Source organism: Pan paniscus, chromosome 9 (assembly GCF_029289425.2).
Source record: "Pan paniscus chromosome 9, NHGRI_mPanPan1-v2.0_pri, whole genome shotgun sequence".
NCBI classification, from domain to species: domain Eukaryota; kingdom Metazoa; phylum Chordata; class Mammalia; order Primates; family Hominidae; genus Pan; species Pan paniscus.
The window spans coordinates 12993633-13012888 of NC_073258.2; the positions used below are offsets into that span (position 1 = coordinate 12993633).

The window sequence follows — 19256 nt, forward strand, 5'->3', positions numbered from 1 at the left end:
GTAACGTGGTGTGCTGGGTAGGCTATTAGAACAGTAAAAGGACATTAGGTAAAAACTAAGGAAATCAGAATAAAGTATGGACTTCAGTTAATAATAGCATATCAGCATTGTTTCATTAAGTTACAAATGCACCATACTAATATCAGATATTAATAACAGGGGAAACTGGTGTGGATGTATGGGAACTCTTTGCACTATTTTCACATTTTTTTGGTAAATTTATTCTGAAATAAGTTTTTTTAAAAAAAGTAAATAGTCTTCTAGATGCTAAAGGAGGAAATCTTAAATCACATCAGCACCGTTTGGAAATTTGGGCATTTCCTGAGGAACACAGAGAGAGGAGAGAATTCCTATTTGATTTTAGTATTACGAAAAATGCTCTTAGATCAAACTTGACCTTATATATAGACTATTACAGGAGTAACCCACTAAATTTTATTTATTTTAACTAGAAAATCCAACTAACAAAGAAGTGCTTTTCCTCCTGTTTAGAGGCTATGATATTACGATTATATAAATATTAATATATTGGTTTTCATCCACAGTTCCTGGCTCATAACTCCCAGAGTCCTTGTTACAGTCTTCTGTTACAATGTTGAGGTGCTTTAGGGCTCAGGAGCAGGTCTCAGGAAACAGAATCTCTTTTTTTTTTTTTGGAGACGGAGTCTCACTCTGTTACCTAGGCTAGAGTGCAGTGGCACGATCTTGGCTCTCTGCAACCTCCGCCTCCTGGGTTCAAGCAATTCTCCTGCCTCAGCCTCCCGAGTAGTTGGGACTATAGGTGCACACCACCATGCCTGGCTAATTTTTTTGTATTTTAGTAGAGACGGGGTTTCACCGTGTTGCCCAGGCTGGTCTCGAACTCCTGAGCTCAGGCAATCTGCCTGCCTCGGCCTCCCAAAGTGCTAGGATTATAGGCATGAGCTACCATGCCCGGCCAACAGAATCTCTTTCTCTGACCTTCTCCTGTCCTCCTTTTACCTGCTCCAAGGCAGGACTCTAATCTGATTGTGGGTCAAAAGACCCTCATTGCAGACAGAGTCCTGTCCCATAATCTGGAGGATGAAAAGCTGCACAGAGAGGCCAAGGGGAACCTGAACAGGCAGGCCTTGCTGGGCTTCCCAACTCAGTCTATTAGTATGAGGTCATACCCTTTTTGTCCAATCACATTTCTACACAGTTGTCAATCATGCCTATGTAAAAAACAAAAAGGACAGGGTTTGGAGAGCTTCCGGATGGCTGAACACATGGAGGTTCCTGGAAGATGGCGCGGGCATGGAATCTCTGCACCCCTTCCTCCCTACCTGGCCCTATGCATCTCTTCATCTGTATTCTTCGTAACAACATTTATAACAAACCTGTAAATGTGTTACTCTGAGTTCTGTGAGCAGCTCCAGCAAATTAATTGAACCCAAAGAGGGGGTCATGAGAACCCCTACTTAAAGCGGGTCGTCGGGAGTTCTGGAGGCCCAGTCTTGTGACTGGTGTCTGTGGAGTGGGAGGCAGTTTTGGGGACTGAGCCCTCACCCTGTGGGATCTGACGCTACCTCCAGGTAGATAGTGTCAGAATTTAATTAGAGGACACCCAGCTGGTGTCTGCGGCTTGTTGTGTGGGGAAAACCCCCTTACCTTTTGTCATTGAGTTCTTTTGTTATTGAGTTGATGACTGTTGTGGTGGTGTGAGAGCAGAGGTAAAACAAGGCTCGGGAGTTTTTCTGAAACAGAGGCTTAATTTTTTTTTTTTTCAAGCATGATATTTATTTTTTGTCTTTTTTTATTATTATACTTCTAGGGTACATGTGCACAACGTGCAGGTTTGTTACATATGTATACATGTGCCATGTTGGTGTGCTGCACCCATTAACTTGTCATTTACATTAGGTATATGTCCTAATGCTATCCCTCCCCCCTCCCCCCACCCCACGACAGGCCCGGTGTGTGATGTTCCCTACCCTGTGTCCAAGTGTTCTCATTGTTCAATTCCCACCTATGAGTGAGAACATGTGGTGTTTGGTTTTCTGTCCTTGTGATAGTTTGCTCAGAATGATGGTTTCCAGCTTCATCCATGTCCCTACAAAGGACATGAACTCATCCTTTTTTATGGCTGCATAGTATTCCATGGTGTATATGTGCCACATTTTCTTAATCCAGTCTATATTGATGGACATTTGGGTTGGTTCCAACTCTTTGCTATCTACAACTAGAAATACCATTTTACCCAGCCATCCCATTACTGGGTATATACCCAAAGGATTATAAATCATGCTGCTATAAAGACACATGCACACGTATGTTTATTGTGGCACCATTCATAATAGTAAAACATTTTCTTTTTGGTGTGAGAGACCCTCCCATTCCTTAGTAAAAACGTATTTACTTGCATGTTATTATTGTCCTTACAAACTTGTTTTTCCCTAGAGCAATTGATTTTGCTTTAGGTACTAGCTGAAGGTCTAGAGGCAATACAATTTAGGATCCTTGTCTAGAAATCAATATGATTCAATTGTGTTCAAGCCAAATGATATCTGTAGACTCCAGTTGTGTGCAAGCCCTGTGTGGAGCCTCAAGTCATCTGCGTTAGTCCAGCTTCCTATTCTTGGAAATCAGCTTTGCTTGATTGGACCTATATTGGCATGTTAATGTTTGATGGTGGCCTGGCCTTTATAAAAGCATACAATTTTGCAGATGACTCCTTCTCAGGATAGAGTGTCTTTGCTCAAAGGAGTGGATTTATTCTGTGTGAGCCAGGGAGGCAGGCATGAAGAAGGGGCATTCTGAAAGGGCAGGGAAGATCCTTTGCACCAGCTGAAAATGCCATCACGTGGCTCTCCACCTGCCTCTTTTGAAGACTGGCTGTGGCGAGGTGGACTGTAGGTCTGAAGTGGGGAGATCTCTTGCATTCTTCCAATTTCTCTTTGTTCAGTGGAGAATAAAGAAAATTTAAATAAGGAGGAGATTTCTAGACCAAGCCCTAACTTTAGCTACCTGTGACATTGGGCTTCATTTTATTTACTCTGTGAATGAAGGGTTTAGAGGAAATTATTCTGGATCCTTCTGAGCCTTATATTTTCTGACCCTATGAACTGGCTCAGGTAGGTCTTTGTTGAGGCTGGTGTCTACATCAATGAGGAGGCAGTTCTCAAAGTTCTTTAGTGGTTCTCTTTTTCTCCTTGTCATTGCCAACGGATTTAAGATAGATTCTGTGAAGTTGACACAGGAGTCCTAAGTTGTTTTCCTTACTTCACCCCTGTTGTTTGTGTTAAGTGTCCAATCTCAAGCTTGCATATTGGAATAGTTTACATTTCTATATTGTCATTTGCAAGAGAAGCACTGTGGAGTAGGGAAAGGAGCATGGGCTTTGCAGTCACTCTGACCTTTACCATTTAACTAGACCTGTGACCTCAGAAAGTGATTTAACTTCTCTAAACATCCAGTTTTCTAATTAATAAAAATGGCAGTAATTATCCTCACCTCTCAGGGAAAGTGTAGAGATTAAATGAGGCAACATGTAAAATGACTGTCACTTAGTAGATGCTCCATAAACCAGCCAGCCCACCCTTCCTCCCTTCCTTCCTTCCTTCCTTCCTTCCTTCCTTCCTTCCTTCCATAATCATGGAAGTTACATTCTTATCAGTATGTTTGCACATGATATTTGGGCTATTGAGTGATTTTATGTGGCTGGGCAGGGTTTTCTCCTCCCCACTTCCTCCTCCTGGATACGGCACAAACCTGTTTAACAGGAGAAGGTGGTAGCATTCTAATATGTAGTAGATGCCCACAAGATGGGACATGTGGTGTGGGAGATCTGTTTTTTTTTCAGCTAACACACAGAGGGAAGATCACTACTTAGGCGCTTTCCCTCTTTTCTTCTTTACTCCCTGAGAAATGGATGAAGCTGATAAAGCTTAAGGACTGACAAACCAGTTTCAAACTCATAGACCTACTGGGGCAGGCAGGTGATATATATGAGGGACATGGGCTGGGTGTGAAGAAAAGGCCACAGTGTTACAAAGTTCATAGGAAAGGGCACCTTTACTTTGGCATGAGTGTGCAATAGAGAGTCGTGAGGACTGTGGTGAAACAAAAAGAGCAGACCCCATTGAAAGGGGACAGCTGCTACTCAGTATCAGATAATGATTGCTATGAGGGAACATGGGTTCTTTACTTCCAGATCTTTCCATTTTTAGAGGGAACCCAGAAATGTAAACATGTGAAATCTCTTGATTTTTAATGCCTGGAAATGAAATCAAATTTTAAGATTATACTCCGTGGGCCAACCGGAAAAGATTATGCCAGCAGGTTGTGGCATCTGGGCTGAAGGAACCATGGAGCTGTGGGGTCACTGGTGAGGGGAAGAAGACAATTGGCAGTCTAAGGGGGAGGGAAAGAGAAAACTAGAGAAGCAGGGGTGTCAAAAGTGAGACAAATGAGCCATCCTGAATCTCTGGCTCCCTGGTGAATTCTGAAATGGATGGAAATGTAGGGCCAGCATCTCTAGTAAAGGACTGTTTAAGGTGTATGTACTTGGCCAACTCAAAATAAAATGTTTGGAGCATGAATAGCCCCATATGATATATGCTGTTTGGTTGACATATGCTTGTATTTTAACAACCAACATTGTCCCTTTTATTTTTGCAAACAATATGATATGATCTGGTCCTCACTTTAATTTTACATGAAAGGTATAATGCATCTATGTAAATAAGAAAGCAAAGAAGTTTTCTAAATGCTTTAATTTTTTGTCACAAATATTTCTGCATCTCTCAGTCCCTTCTTGTTGGAAAAAGGAGGGCTAGTGATACATTTGTTAATGGCACTTTTAAAATGTGCTTTGGTATATAGAGGTAACAATGTACTTCTTAGGTATGTTAATAATAAATTAAGGTTATAATGGTTGCCATATTAGAGAAAATGAATAAGATTAGTCTCAGCAAAAATAAAAATTAGTTTGGAAGTAGATAAGCTAGAAATATCAAAACAAAAAAATAGCTTCCCAGATAGCGTTCTACTATTTGCAATTTTTTGATGAATAATATTCAGTTACAGAGTGTAATACCTTGCACAGCACTTGACATATAGTAGCTATTCAGCAAATGTTTGTTGAATTTTATTACTTTTTAAACAAATTACTGAGTAATTTTCCTCAGTAATCATTTCTGTAACTCAGATAAAAATAGAAATTTATAAGAGTTTTTATTTTTGTTACTTGTAAAAGTATATTTCCTAGAGAAAATATCAGCAGTGGTAGAGACCAGGAAAAGTAAGTGTATGTGTTCTAAACAGTGATTCCAACTCAATGTGTTCAGAGAAAACACTTTGACCCTGTCTGTGTTTACAGTCCCTGCTGACAGTGTACTGTTGTATCCTCAGCCTTGTTCTATTTCTTTATTTTAGCTTTACAGAGATTAGGTCTCAAGTTATGAGAATCTCCATGGCCTTCAGGGTCTAAACTTTTCTGTCATTCTTTTGCTCTTACCGGACTCAGAAGGACATGTCAGGTGGGATACGTGTTTCTCTTTCAGAGCTGAAGAAAGGGTCTGAGCTGTGGAATCAGTAGAGAAAGCCTTGGTCTCAGTGACTCCTTGGCTTTCAACCCACCTAGCCTCAGACAGCCAGGAGGCCTTTTTACCACTGGATACTGATGAGATGTTTTAGGTCCTTGCACTTTGCAAAACTCCTTTCTCCCAGTGGGATATTATTAGGACATAGCCAGGCTAGAAAGGCCGTGGGAAGCTTTGGAGGTAGGAGGATAGGATCCAGACAGGGTTACAATAAGGAGAAGGGCATTCTCTTTGGTGCACTCCATAGTCCAATGGAAGTCCTGAGCTGATTCCAGTTAGGAACCAAGGGTGGACTTTCTTCTTTGGTTCTTTGGCCCTTTTGATTTCCCCAGCTGGGGCAGGGTAAGGAGCATGAAAGAAACCAGCCGCAGGTGTGTCTCCTCATTTCTGTCTCATCTAAACTTCAGCTTCCAGGCATCGCACGGTAGTTTTGCTTGGACTCTTGGGCTCTTCTGGGTTTTTATCAGTTTTCTTTGATTCCTCATTAGGGTTGCTATCATTGGCCTTCTCCTCCTTTACTACTATGGTTTCGATCATTTCCTTCTGCTGATTCTTGTTTGTAAAAGGGAAGGCCTTCACATACCTTTAGGCATAAACATGAAATTAAAGTGAGAGACTCTCACACATAACGATAGATAACACTTTTTGGCCATGGTACATATTGGCACAGTACACTGGATACCTTTATTTCAGAGTGATGCCAGCACATGGATGCTCTAATACATTAAGACATCACCACCTTAATGGATTCATTTAAATTGGACAATATGTTTGCAGGCCAGACTTTAGGCTGACCACATAACTCTTCCAACAAAAACAAAGAACCAAAAATCAAATAAAGCATATAAATTTTCCCCAGGTGTCAATTTTTTTTAATTTCTTGATTTTCAAAGGACAGTCATTGACTGATGGCTGGACGACATGCATGTGCTGAAATAGAAAAGATTGGGCTGAAGGGAAAGAGATGAGATGAGGGAGAAATTTATATAAGAGGACTGCTATCTCCAATTTGATCAGCAAAATGCCAACAGTGACCCTGAAAAAGCACAGGATAGAAACATGACAAAGATTACAAGACTAGCAGTGCACCAACAACCCTACCTTTTGACATAGCAAAATCCAAGACCAGCTGCAGCACCAAAGAAGAGGAGAGCAAGCACTAGCAGAGCCGTGGGGACACCTGCAAGGAACAGAGACAAGGCCTGTTGGTCCTTCACTTAAACATTGTGTGTAATGCTCATTGCATGATCCAGGTGATTGAGACAGTAGATAGTACAGGAGAAAAACCTTCTCTGTAGCCCTTTATGATATTGGGCCCACACCAGCTTCTTTGCTTCATGCTTGTAGAATCATTGGCCTTGCTTCTCACACTCTCAATTCTATCAGTTGCAATATGACAGAGTTCATTTCTCCTCCATGGCCTTGAGACCTACTCTAGTCAACAAGCCTGCCTGAGAAAGAGATGACTAGAATAAAGTCATAGGCCTTTAGGGTATATATTTTAAAAAGAACTTATGCATAGGAACAGATAGTGATTTATTTTTAAAAGTCTTGAGTTTTCAACAGTGAAATTCTTTTATACTTACACTTTTTAGCTTAATCACTAAGGTTCTTTACAGCTCTCAGATACTATGACTTCATGAAAGTTGAGTTTGTGTTAAGCTTTTATTAGTATTTGACAGGTCCTGAGTGCCTCATCTAAAGACAGGCAGGATTCTATGAATTGTCTGTTATACATGAACATACATACACACGTAACATAGACACAGAAACCATTTACCTCCAAACCCAGCAGCTTCATTCTTGAATGCTGCTTTATTTTCAACAAATGGTTCAGTTTCTGTAGACATGGTGCTAGTTTCCATAAAAACTTCTGTGACACAAATCAATTTTTTTCTCCGTGGAATAGAAGTGGAAGCTGGAGCAGGAGGAGTAGTAGTAGGGGCAGGTATTGTAGAGTAAGGGGACGCCACCGAGTAGGTACTGTCACTGACAATAAATTCTGTTGTGTGTGTTGCAGTTTGAGTGTTGAATATGGGATCTTTGGTGGTGATAATTTCTGGAATGCACGAGTTAGTCCAAGTATCTGTTGGGATAGGGAAACATGGAATAAAAGTATTGCAACAGCCTCCTAACTGTTCTTCTTGCCTCTAGTCTTACTACCTCCAAACCCCTTATACTGCAGCTGGAATGGTCTTTAAAAAGCAAATCTAACCATATCACTTTTTTCCTTAGAAGCCTTCAGTGGCTATCTTTGTTGTATGGCCTACAAGGCCTTCTGTGATTTGGCCCCTGCTAACATGCCAGCCTCATCTGCTCTTTTTCTCTCATTGCCCCTGCCATACTGAAATTACTTGAAATTCCTTGATACACTTTATCTTACATCCAAGCCTTGCACCACGATGCTTTATTCACCTTTATGACTCTTTGCCTGTCTTTATTTAGCTTACTCTGACTCATCCCTCAGGTCTCAGATTGACCCTGTCTTTCTCAGGCAGACTTGTTGACTTGATTGGGTCCCTAGGCATATGTTCTTGTACTTCCTTGTCACAGTTCTCATTACACTGTTCCCCACTGGACTGCAAGCTCTCTGGCAGCAGAAACCCCGTCTGTCTTGGTCAGCATGGTATGAGCACTGTGTGTGGTACATAGCACATGCTCAATAACTATTTGATGAATAGGGAAGGAAGGAAAAGGGAAAGGAAGGAAAGTATAGATTGGAAGACCAAATATACACATGTGGTGTCACTTCAGGACAAAGATATGCTAAGACCTGATATTTCTGGGCTCATTAAAAAAAGAAGTGAACAAAAAGGGACCAGGAGAGGGATAAGGGTTTGCTTTCCAATCTGTTGCATGTGCTAGAGAGGAAACACTTGTTAAAGCATCTTAAACTGAGTTGACTATGGCAGTAAGTGTTTAAATAGGTATCTCATTGAACAATATTACTAAACCCTTGTTTACACAGGAGGAAACTGAAGTTTAGAGAAATTGAATAACTCGCCCAAAGTCACAGAGCTAGTAAATGGCAGAGCCGTGCAATATATTATAATATAAATTTGCATCTATTTTAAGCCCCTAATTATTTGTGGCAGTGGGTAGCATCAGCTGGGGTTGGGGGGTGGGCTAGCGGAGGGATAGCATTAGAAGAAATACCTAACGTAGGTGACGGGTTGATAGGTGCAGCAAACCACGATGGCACATGTATACCTATGTAACAAACCTGCACATTTTGCACGTGTATCCCAGAACTTAAAGTATAATAAAAATAAAATAATAAAATAAAATTATCTCTGGAAAAAAAGAAAAGAAATACATGGGATGGGAGTACAAGTTAAATGAAACCATGAGGAAATAGACAAATCCAAGTCCTCTTCCTCTGGCTCTTCTCTGTTTAGTCAGAGGGCTGGGTATCATCACATTGCCAGCTGGCAGGAAGGCAGTTAAAAAGCAAAGCCATTTCACAGGCATGGGCTGGCTATGAGGTATGCAGGCATGTAGCTCACCAATTCCCCAGCCAGTGATGATAGACCAAAGAGGCAGAGAAGGGAAGGAAGATGGGAAATACACTGTTAGGAGAAGCCCTATGTTCCAGTCTTGATTCTGCCACTAACTGACCGTAGGACCTTGAACAAGCTAAGCCCGTGTTCTGAACTGTAGTTGTTTCATCCATGAAGTGAGGGAACTGGTCAAAGTTTCTCCATGGGCCTTTTCTGTGCCAAAGCCCTCTGGATCAGGGAACTACTTGGATCCTATATTGCCTTTCTGGGACAGTTTTTGCTAATATTGGCTGGTGCACATTTATCTCTCGGATCTTCAAGAATGATTTTGAAATCTATCCTGTGTATGACCTCTCAGCCACCTAACCTTCAAAAGGTCAGATAGATGAGTATGTGTGAAGAGTAATAATCAGACAGGGGTCCTTATGACAAACTGAGAGCAAGTGAGTATTTAGTAAAAGAAAAACTTTAGGAGAAGTACTTAGGTGAAGCACTTGGGCTAAGGCAGCCAAGGTCTTCAAGCAAGGTTAGTGGGTGACTTCATGACCACAAACAAATCAGTGCTGCCCTCCAGGTGTCAATCTTTTCCTTCATAAAGTGGAGACTGGGTCTGGTTCTTAAAATTATAAAGGAATGTGGAACAGTGGAAAGAGTGCGGTTTCAGAGTTAGACCTGAGTCTGAACCTTTACAGTAATGAGACGTTAGACAAATGTGTTTACATCCTTTGAACTCGGTTTCTTTTTTTTTTTTTTTTTTTTTGAGACGGAGTCTCACTCTGTCGCCCAGGCTGGAGTGCAATGGCATGATCTTGGCTCACTGCAAGCTCCGCCTCCTGGGTTCATGCCATTCTCCTGCCTCAGCCTCCTGAGTAGCTGGGACTACAGGTGCCTGCCACCACGCCTGGCTAATTTTTTGTATTTTTAGTAGAGACGGGGTTTCACCGTGTTAGGATGGTCTCAATCTCCTGACCTTGTGATCTGCCCGCCTCGGCCTCCCAAAGTGCTGGGATTACAGGCGTGAGCCACTGTGCCCGGCCTGAACTCGGTTTCTTTATTTGCAAAGTGGGGATGATAAAGCATATCTCATAGGGATCTGTAGATTCCATATAGGTGGAAGCAACCAACCTTGGATTGAAAATATTTGGAAAAAAAAGAAAAATAACAATACAACAATAAAAAAGCAAATAATACAGTACAATGACTGTTTACATAGCATCTACATTGTATTAGGTATTATAAGTAGTTTAGAGATGATTTAAAGTGTACAGGAGGATGTGTGTAGGTTATATGCAAATATGACCCCATTTTATATCAGGGACTTGGGCATCTGTAGATTTTTGTATATGATGGGGTGCCAGAACCAATCCCCCACTGACACTGAGGGACAACTGTGCATCACTTTGTCCATAATGGATGCATTACATACATCTGTACCTTTGTTTCCTTCCCTTCTGCCTGCTTATCTTATAGGATGCAGGGATGGTGGCAGTGGTAATTGAGCCTCCTGAATGTCTTCTCCTGTGTTGCCATTCAGTTATATCTCTCCTAACTTTTTCCTTTGAGGGGCATATTGCCAACCCTAGCCTGGCCAGAGAGACAGTGTTGGGAGAATTAGATGGCCGTGGCTGTGATTGCTTCTGCTGCTGCTCAGGGTTACTCTTCCCAGACAGGTCTCAGAGTGAGAGATACCCAGAGAATGCCACGTGGAAAGGTTGCAGATCAGACTCACCAGATGAGTTGTAACAATAGGCTGCAAACTGTCGGTTCACTGGAACTTTCCAAATCAGGACACCCACCCCATTTTTCCCACACTTGGGGTTTGGGCTAATCCTAGAGATGACCACGAATCCATCTCCAACCCAGCCATAGCTGTAAAAGAATACACACTAGTTGAACAGAAAAATGATTAGAAGGCTTCATCTCTATTGCTGAACAAGAACACAGAGCTAAAAAAGAACTCCAGCAGTGACAGTGAAACCAGCTTTTTCTCACCTGCAAGTCTCAAAGCTGGCTTTCAAGGCTGTTTCAACTTGGTCCTTGCCGGCCAAACTTAGTCCCAGCAGCCTACAGGCCTCCTTAGCTTCTGTGAAATTCAGCTGCTGGTTCGCCTTTTTGCTCACAAGGGTGATCCCCATAATTCTGCATGACACCTGGATGGAAAGCTCTGCAAAGGAATCACATAGGTCCTCAGTTTGCTGCTGTCCTTGTTTCCAGCCCTTAGACTCTCCTTCCCAGCAGAGTATATCGTCCTGATGCGCAGGGAGGTCTATCTGGCTGGGACTGGGGTTTAGAATAACAGGACACAGACCAGGCATTTTCCACAAGGACCATCTGCTGGGCTAGATGGATGCTTGTTCTTGTCCAAGCTGTAAATGTCGCCCAATCAAAGTCTATCCCATCCCACTGCATTAAGATGCCTTGCTCACCACATAGGGGCTTTGGCTACCTGTTGTTGGGGTGCAGTCTAAGGGATGCAGTTACTGCAAACCTTTCTGGAGTCTGTAAAATGAAGCATCTGAGACTTTGAGAAAGATAGAATTCAGGGCTCTAGTTAATAGAATAGTTAGCAATACCCCAAACCAATGTGGTTTGGGGACACTACTATTTGTGAGATGGGCTGAAAATGTCACACTTGTTATAAAAGAATGTGAGTGCTCTCAGTTCCAGGTCTTTTGGCCACTGGGGGACAGGCTTACTCAGAAGTTCCTGGAGGAGCTGGCAGTAAACTTTGAATGGCAGAAAAACTAAATAAAGAGAGCAGAATTTTAGAGTCAGACTTGGACTTAGATCTAGCATATGTCACTTGCTAGCTCTGTGACCTTAACCTAGATACTTCATCTCTTTAATCTTCAGCTCTTTGAGCCTCCTTGTTTATAAATTCAAGGGAGTAACAGTGTCTACTGAATAGGGTAGTGAAAGTTAAATGAGTAAATTCTAATACAAATGTTTAGCATAGTGCCTGCCACATGGTAGGTGCTTAATAAATCCACATAACATTATCATTATCGTTAAAGCATTTTGGTTTTGGTCTGCTAATGATTGATTACCCCACAGAAGCTGAGGCTGTTGAATAGGTAAGATATGAATAATATTTCTACTCAAAATCTAATGGATTTGGGAATTCTTTTGAACCCTTTTCTCTGGGTTCTGGGATGTACAGACCTGTATAAAATTGCCAAGTTGTATTGTATTCAAATACATTATTCCTACTGGGCTTCATCCACAAACATCCATAAAAGGGCATTTAAATCTCTCAAGTAATAGCTTGTACGCAGCTCTGTGTATTGGATGCTCAGTCAAATGCTTTGACCACTTCCTAGGTTGATATCTAATGGAAGTTTCTTTTTGAAAACATGGAAGGAGCATTTCTAAGTCCTCCATATGAACCTTGCTGTGGTGGCAGATTAGGAGCACACACTCAATTATGCCTGATTCTAAAACCCCAGTTCCTCTTTTTTCCTTCTTCTTTCCCAAGAGATGGATCTTGCTATGTTGCCCAGGCTGGTCGTAAATTCCTGGGCTCAAGCAATCCTCCCGCCTCAGCCTCCCTGAGTAGCTGGAACTACAGGTGTGCACCAGTATGGCCAAGCAAGAACCCCAGTTCTTTTTTTTTTTTTGAGACGGAGTTTCGCTCTTGTTGCCCAGGCTGGAGTGCAATAGCGTGATCTCGGCTCACTGTAACCTCCACCTCCTGGGTTCAAGCGATTCTCCTGCCTCATTCTCCCAAGTAGCTGGGATTACAGGCATGTGCCACCAAACCTGGCTAATTTTGTATTTTTAGTAGAGACAGGGTTTCTCCATGTTGGTCAGGTTGGTCTTGAACTGCCTACCTCAGGTGATCCACCCACCTTGGCTTCCCAAAGTGCTGGGATTACAGGCGTGAGCCACTGTGCCTGGCCCTTTTTTTTCTCTTTTTTGAGACAGAGTCTCGTTCTGTCACCCAGGCTGCAGTGCAGTGGCATGATCCATGCTCACTGCAACCTCTGCCTCCCGGGTCCAAGCAACTCTTGTGCTTCAGCCTCCTGACTAGCTGGGACTACAGACGCGAGACACCATGCCCAGCTAATTTTTGTATTTTTTGTAGAGATGGGGTTTCACCATGTTGGCCAGGCTGGTCTCAAACTCCTGACCTCAGGTGATGCACCCACCTCGGCCTCCTAAAGTGCTGAGATTACAGTCATGAACCACCGTGCCCAACCCGGCCCCCAGTTCTTAACAATGACACTGTTTTACCTTTCACAGTGCTATAAGGAAATGAACACACACAGACACACACACACCCCTAGGCTGAACTCCCTGAACACACCGTTTACTCTGAAATTTGGCTCTTTTAGCTCATGAGCTTGCTATTGCTCAGGTCTCTTATAGCTACTTCTTTGGGAATGGATTGCAGAGGTTTATTTGTCACATTATCAAGTGGTCTTACTACCCTCTCATCATATGTCATTTGTACTCTAAATACTATTATTTAGAGGAGTGATAGACTTATTCTAGGTGGATAGACTTAGCTTTGAATATTTTTTCTATTGTTAACTGGCTGTTGGGACATCAGGCAAGTCAGCATTCTCATCTGAAAATGGGGATGGATATATCTTCTTCACATGATTTTTATCAGAATTAAATTAGATAACTTGTACCTAGCAGAGGCGGGGCCCAGTAGGAAGTCAACAACATTAGTCATTTTATGCTTTCCTATTTCATTTAGGGATCAAAAGAGGGAGCTGGAATTTAAGGGAGTACTCCAGTAACTCCTTCCTTAAGATTTCTCAGGAAACAGCAAACACAGTAGAAATAGTGTATGCTTAGGAGTTAGATATAAGGATGTAGAATCAGATAATAGCATATGCTTAGGAATCAGATAGGGCTGAATTCAAACCCAATATTTATTATGTACTGCCTGCATGACATTGGGCAAGTCACTTCACCTATAAACTGTCTTTTTGAGAGGATTAAATGAAATTGTATATACACACCTAGCTCTGGATCACTATATACTTGGCCCTCAAAAATAGTTCCCACCCCTATTCACTTACCTTCATCAACTACTTTATTCTGCAGTCATGGTTATGCTGACTTTTGGTTGTTTCCAAAAATGTAATTTCCCTAGAAAATCTTTTTCCCTTGCTGAGGATAGTCCAGAGTGTGATGGAGTCATTTTCAAAAAACAGTGTCCAGTAGTTTGAATAATGGCAGCACTGTGGGGAAAAATAGTCTCCCCAGAGGATTTCAAAGAGGACCAAACTTATTTGAAAGTAACAGTATTTTAAAAAACTAATCATATAACTCTGACCTTTCTTATAAAATGTAATGCAACAACATATAAATCAACTCTGAATGTCTGTTTCTAGCATATTTTATATCTCAGGTCATCTTCCAGCATAGGAACACACATTTTCCTATTAAAGTGCTCAGATTTTCATTTGCCCAGAGCTGCAAGGAGTGATTTGTGGTTACAATTTTTTTGCCTACAGTGCAAAATGAGGTTTCCATTTAGGCATCTCAAAAGCCCAGCAATCACTTTAAGTCATTCCTTTAGTAGACAGCCGATGGCTTAATTTTCAAACTTATATTTTTACAGATTTTTTTCAGCTAATTTGCTATTTACTGAATATTTTTTAAAAACATTGCACCTCATTCATGGTATGATAAAATCAAAATTAAAATAATTATGCTAACACTCCCAAAAAACATAAAAACAGGCCAATTTTAGTGAAAGTTACCCATTATTCCCAAGCTTAGTGATTGCTTTAAATTTTTTACAATCATGGTTTGCGTCTTCAATGAAATACTTAAAAAAAAATTATTACTTCTGGATGCAGTGGCTCATGCCTGCAATCCCAGTACTTTGGTAGGCTGAGACAGGAAGATCACTTGAAGCCAGGAGTTCAAGACCAGGCTGGGCAACAAAGCGAGATCCCATTGCTACAAAAAATTTAAATACCACCCATACAAAAAAGAGTAAAAATCAAATGGTTTCTCTTCAGTGTTTTATTTCAAAATGTCCTCATTAAAAATATTCCATAACCAAAAGTAAAAGTCCAGATGATACAAACGTAAATGTCAATCATTTTGGTGAAGTTGACAATATGGTGGTATATTTTTGGCAGAGCAGTACCACCAATTAGACCTGCTGTTGACACTGAGGGTCACCCTCATTCCCAGAAATCCATAGTCAACAGCTTAGGAGGCTTAGGACTGAAGCCTTGCTTCAGTTTGGAAATCTGGTGAGAAACCTACCTTCTGCACGCAAAGAGCCTTGGACCAGGAGCCTCGTGGTCCAGATGGAAGTGAGAAGCAACACCAGGCTGAAGCACCTGGCCATCGTGCCTACCCCTTCAGAGCCAGGGAAACACCTCAGATGGCCACTGGTGGTATGAGAGGCAGATGCTCAATAACTAGTCCGGATGGAGAGTTCTGGAACTATGTTGAGGCTCACACTCACTGCTCCACTTCATAACCGAGACATCCGGATTTCCCTGCTTTCAAGCTTCTGACTTGTCAAGGTCACTGGGGGAAATGAATGACGTCCCTTGAACGCCCAGGCTGTACTTTGTGGATGGCCTTCTGGAAAATTTAGCTAATGCTGACTCAGAAAACACACAAATGAGGAAGGCAGATAGCACAGTGTGAACTGCTAAAGGTTCTCCCAATTCCCATATTCCCTGCTGTTCCTCCTCCCCCAGCAGCTCAGTTCTCACACCATTCACTGTTACTGCCTGTGGAGTCCATCATTTATGTACTCCTAGAAACATCTCTGTCCCTAAAGGAGACTGAGCATAGGTTATGCCTCTTTTCCTCCCGCAATCAGTGATTTTTCCACCCAGCTGTTTGGCCTTGTGATCTGCAGGGTATGAAGCTGAAGCTCATGAAAGTAAATGTCCACTTAAATACTGAGTCTAGAACCTTCTGCCTTCCTTTGAGTCTCCTTTTACACATTTGAAATCTCTACACCACTACAGGTGATTCCTTTTTCAAAGAAACCAGGCACATATAAACATTCACATTTACATAACACAAGTAGGAGGGCAATTTACAAAATTAAACATTTTACACTTTCCCCAAGGATTTTTAACTTTACAATAGTAATCACCACAGGGGTCTTTTATGAAATAACTTTCTTAATAACTCCTTTAATATTCTGGTAGGCCAGAATTCAAGTCAGACTCCACCTTTGTTGTTCGATGAACATGAGGTTTATCTGTGCTGTGTACCAGCAGAGTGTATTCTATGTTTTTCCAGCCGGATTTTCAGTGGTTTTTGCTTCATGGTAATTACGGAGTTCTGGCTTGTAAGCAATGTCTTGGGCAAAGGTTTATGAGATTTTTTCCAAAATGAATGTCTTTTATAGGAAAAGTATATGGATAACGAATTCTTTTTTATATAAGTGGTACTGGTCATAAAGTTAGATATTTGTGTGAAAAATATCAATAACAAAAAGAGAATCTGCTCTAAACAAATGCAGGGAACTTCTAAAAGACCAGGGTAACAGCCCTTACACATCTCCAATACCGACCTCATGATCTGGGTGAGCACAAGCCCCAGTTTCTCAGAAACGTGCATGACTCTATCATCACAGCACCAGGGAGGCAGACAGGCAGAGTCCTGGCCTCTTCATGATTATTCTTAAAGCCTAACACCATGCCCGAAAGAGAGCTAGCTTTCTAGCATTTGTTCACTTATTGCAAAAAGAACGAAGGAAGACAGGAAGGGGAAGAATGAATCAGGGAAGGCAAGGCTTTGTGTCAAGGAGGAGAATGAGAGTCACAGTGATCACCAGCCATAGAATTTCTGGAATACCAATGAAGAGGCCTTAGAAAGGTCGCTGTGCCAGCTTTCTATTGCTGTCCAACAAATTACCATAGACTTAGCGGCTTAAACAGTACTCATTTATCATTTCACAGCTTCTATATGTCAGAGGTCTGAGTGGGCTCAGTTGGGTCCTCTGCCCTGGGTCTCAAGAAACTGACATTAAGTTGCTGACTGGGCTGGGCTCTTACCCAGAGGCTCTGGGGAAGAATCCACTTCGAAGCACATTTGGGTTGTTGGCAGAATTCATTTCTTTGAGGTTGTGGGAATGAGGTCCCTGTTTCCTTGCAGGGTGTCAGCCAGGGACCATTCTCTTCTCCTAGAGCCCTTCCATTTTCAAAGCAGCAATGACACACTGAGTCCTTCTCATACTTCTAGTCTCTCTTTCACTTCTACAGTTAGCCAGAGAAAGTTCTCTGCTCTTTTAAGAGACACGGTCTTGCTCTGTTGGCTGGAGCGCAGTGGCGCCATCGTGACTCACTGCAGCATCTACCTCTTGGGCTCAAGCAGAGCTCTCTACTTTTTTTTTTTTTTTTTTTGAGACAGAGTCTCACTCTGTTGCCCAGGCTGGAGTGCAGTGGCGTGATCTCAGCTCACTGCAAGCTCTGCCTCCTGGGTTCATGCCATTCCTTGCCTCAGCCTCCCGAGTATCTGGGACTACAGGCGCCCGCCACCACACCCGGCTAATTTTTTGTATTTTTGGTAGAGACAGGGTTTCACCGTGTTAGCCAGGATGGTCTCGATCTCCTGACCTCATGATCCGCCCGCCTCAGCCTCCCAAATGCTGGGATTACGGGCGTGAGCCACTGCGCCCGGCGAGCTGTCTGCTTTTAAGGGCTCATGGGCCCACCTGGATAACCTCCCTATCTTAAGGTCAACTGTACCATCTAATGTAACACAACAAAGCTCCATACCCCTGGAGCTCCTATTCAAAGGCTCCAGGGATTAGGGTGGGACATCTTTGGAGGGCTATTCTAGAAATTCTGCCTTCCACAGTCACTTAACCTTGATTTGATTCTGATCTGCTTTCTGAGAGAAACTTCCACATCCACTGTTTTCTGCGGCCCTTTGCATCCCTCTGGGAGATTCATTTGCATATAATCTTGCTTGTCCACATTTGAAGTGGATATTAGGGAGTATGCCCTCCTTGGGAATAGCACAGCTTTTGCAGTCTGCTTCCTGCCGGCATAAGCTAAGATCCCAAAAGTTTTCTTAATTTTAAAAAAATTTTATTTTTAATCAATACATAATTATACACATGTACATTTTGATGTTTCCATACAAACAAGATGTAGTGATCAGATCAGGCTAATTAGCATATCCATCATCTGAAACATTTATCCTTTGTGTTGGGGGTGTTCAATATCTTCTCTTCCAGCTATTTGAAAATATGTTATTGTTATCTATAGTCATCCTATAGTGCCATAAAACACTACAACTTGTTCCTCCTAATTTTATGTCCTTTAACAAATCTGTCTTTTCCTCCTCTCTTCCCTTTCCAGCCACTAGTATCCTCTATTCTGTTTTTTACTTCCATGAGATCTTTTGTTAGCTTCCATGAATTAGAACATGTGGTGTTAACTTTCTGTTCATGGCTTATTTTACTTCACATAATGACCTCCATTTCCATCTATGTTGCTGTGAATGCCAGGATTTCATTTTTTACGGCTGAATACTATTCCGTTGTGTATGTACACCATGTTTTCTTTATCCACTCATCTGTTGCTGGACACATTTTAATACCATATCTTGGCGATTGTGAATACTGCTGCAATAAACATGAGGGTGCAGGTATCTCTCTGATATATTTTCTTTCCTCCTCAAAGCTGTTTCCTCACCTGAACAATGAAAGGGGTTTTTAGTCCTGGCTTGTGTTTCTTTGTAAATTCCCTAAGTTAGATTTCTGCTTCCATGTGCCAATAATCATACCCCAAATCCTTTCTCAGTCATAATTCTCAAGAAGTATTTCTTGTTTCTCAGCACCATACCCCTCAAATTTAGTGGTGAATACACTAAGTTCATTTGAACTCACAAAGGGCCACATCCTTAATCTAGCCTTTGCCATAAGGCTGAGTCGATCTGTTCAACTGAGAAATTTTATTGGCTCCCACTCAAAGCTCTTTTTAGTCTGTCTGGGATTTAGAAGTGGTCAGGTTTTCTCACCCTTCAATCTTTCACATTTCTGAATACTCTATATTCTTTTTCATTTTTGCTCCCACATAGCCAATTATTTCTCCTGCCATACCTTGCCAAAGGCAGCCAAGAGAAGTTTCCATACCCCAACGCTGATTCTTTCCACCACTTATAAATAGGCTAACCATGAGATGCTTTCCAAGTTATCACAGGTAAGACTTTACTATCCTACCATCTTTCTAGCAGTTTTGTTTCT

General features: G+C 41.8%; 1 protein-coding gene across 1 annotated transcript; it reads right to left on the reverse strand.

The window, feature by feature from the left end:
* Positions 1 to 501: 501 nt before the first annotated feature.
* On the reverse strand, positions 502 to 17833 carry LYVE1 (lymphatic vessel endothelial hyaluronan receptor 1). Its single transcript, XM_003818158.5, has 6 exons — positions 15299 to 17833; positions 11054 to 11225; positions 10791 to 10930; positions 7342 to 7647; positions 6663 to 6741; positions 502 to 6144 (listed from the first exon to the last, which is right to left on the reverse strand). Exons 1-6 carry the CDS (start codon positions 15381 to 15383, stop codon positions 5958 to 5960), a joined length of 969 nt encoding a protein of 322 aa, XP_003818206.3. The 5' UTR covers positions 15384 to 17833; the 3' UTR covers positions 502 to 5957.
* Between the last annotated feature and the right edge of the window lie 1423 nt (positions 17834 to 19256).

Excerpts from the sequence above, each read along its gene's own strand:
- LYVE1 (XM_003818158.5), bottom strand. The coding sequence starts at position 15,383 with ATGGCCAGGTGCTTCAGCCTGGTGTTGCTTCTCACTTCCATCTGGACC. Across the intron at positions 11,226-15,298 it reads AGGCTCTTTGCGTGCAGAAG|AGCTTTCCATCCAGGTGTCA; the intron begins GTAGGTTTCTCA and ends ATTCCTTTGCAG. Across the intron at positions 10,931-11,053 it reads GCCAGCTTTGAGACTTGCAG|CTATGGCTGGGTTGGAGATG; the intron begins GTGAGAAAAAGC and ends ATTCTTTTACAG.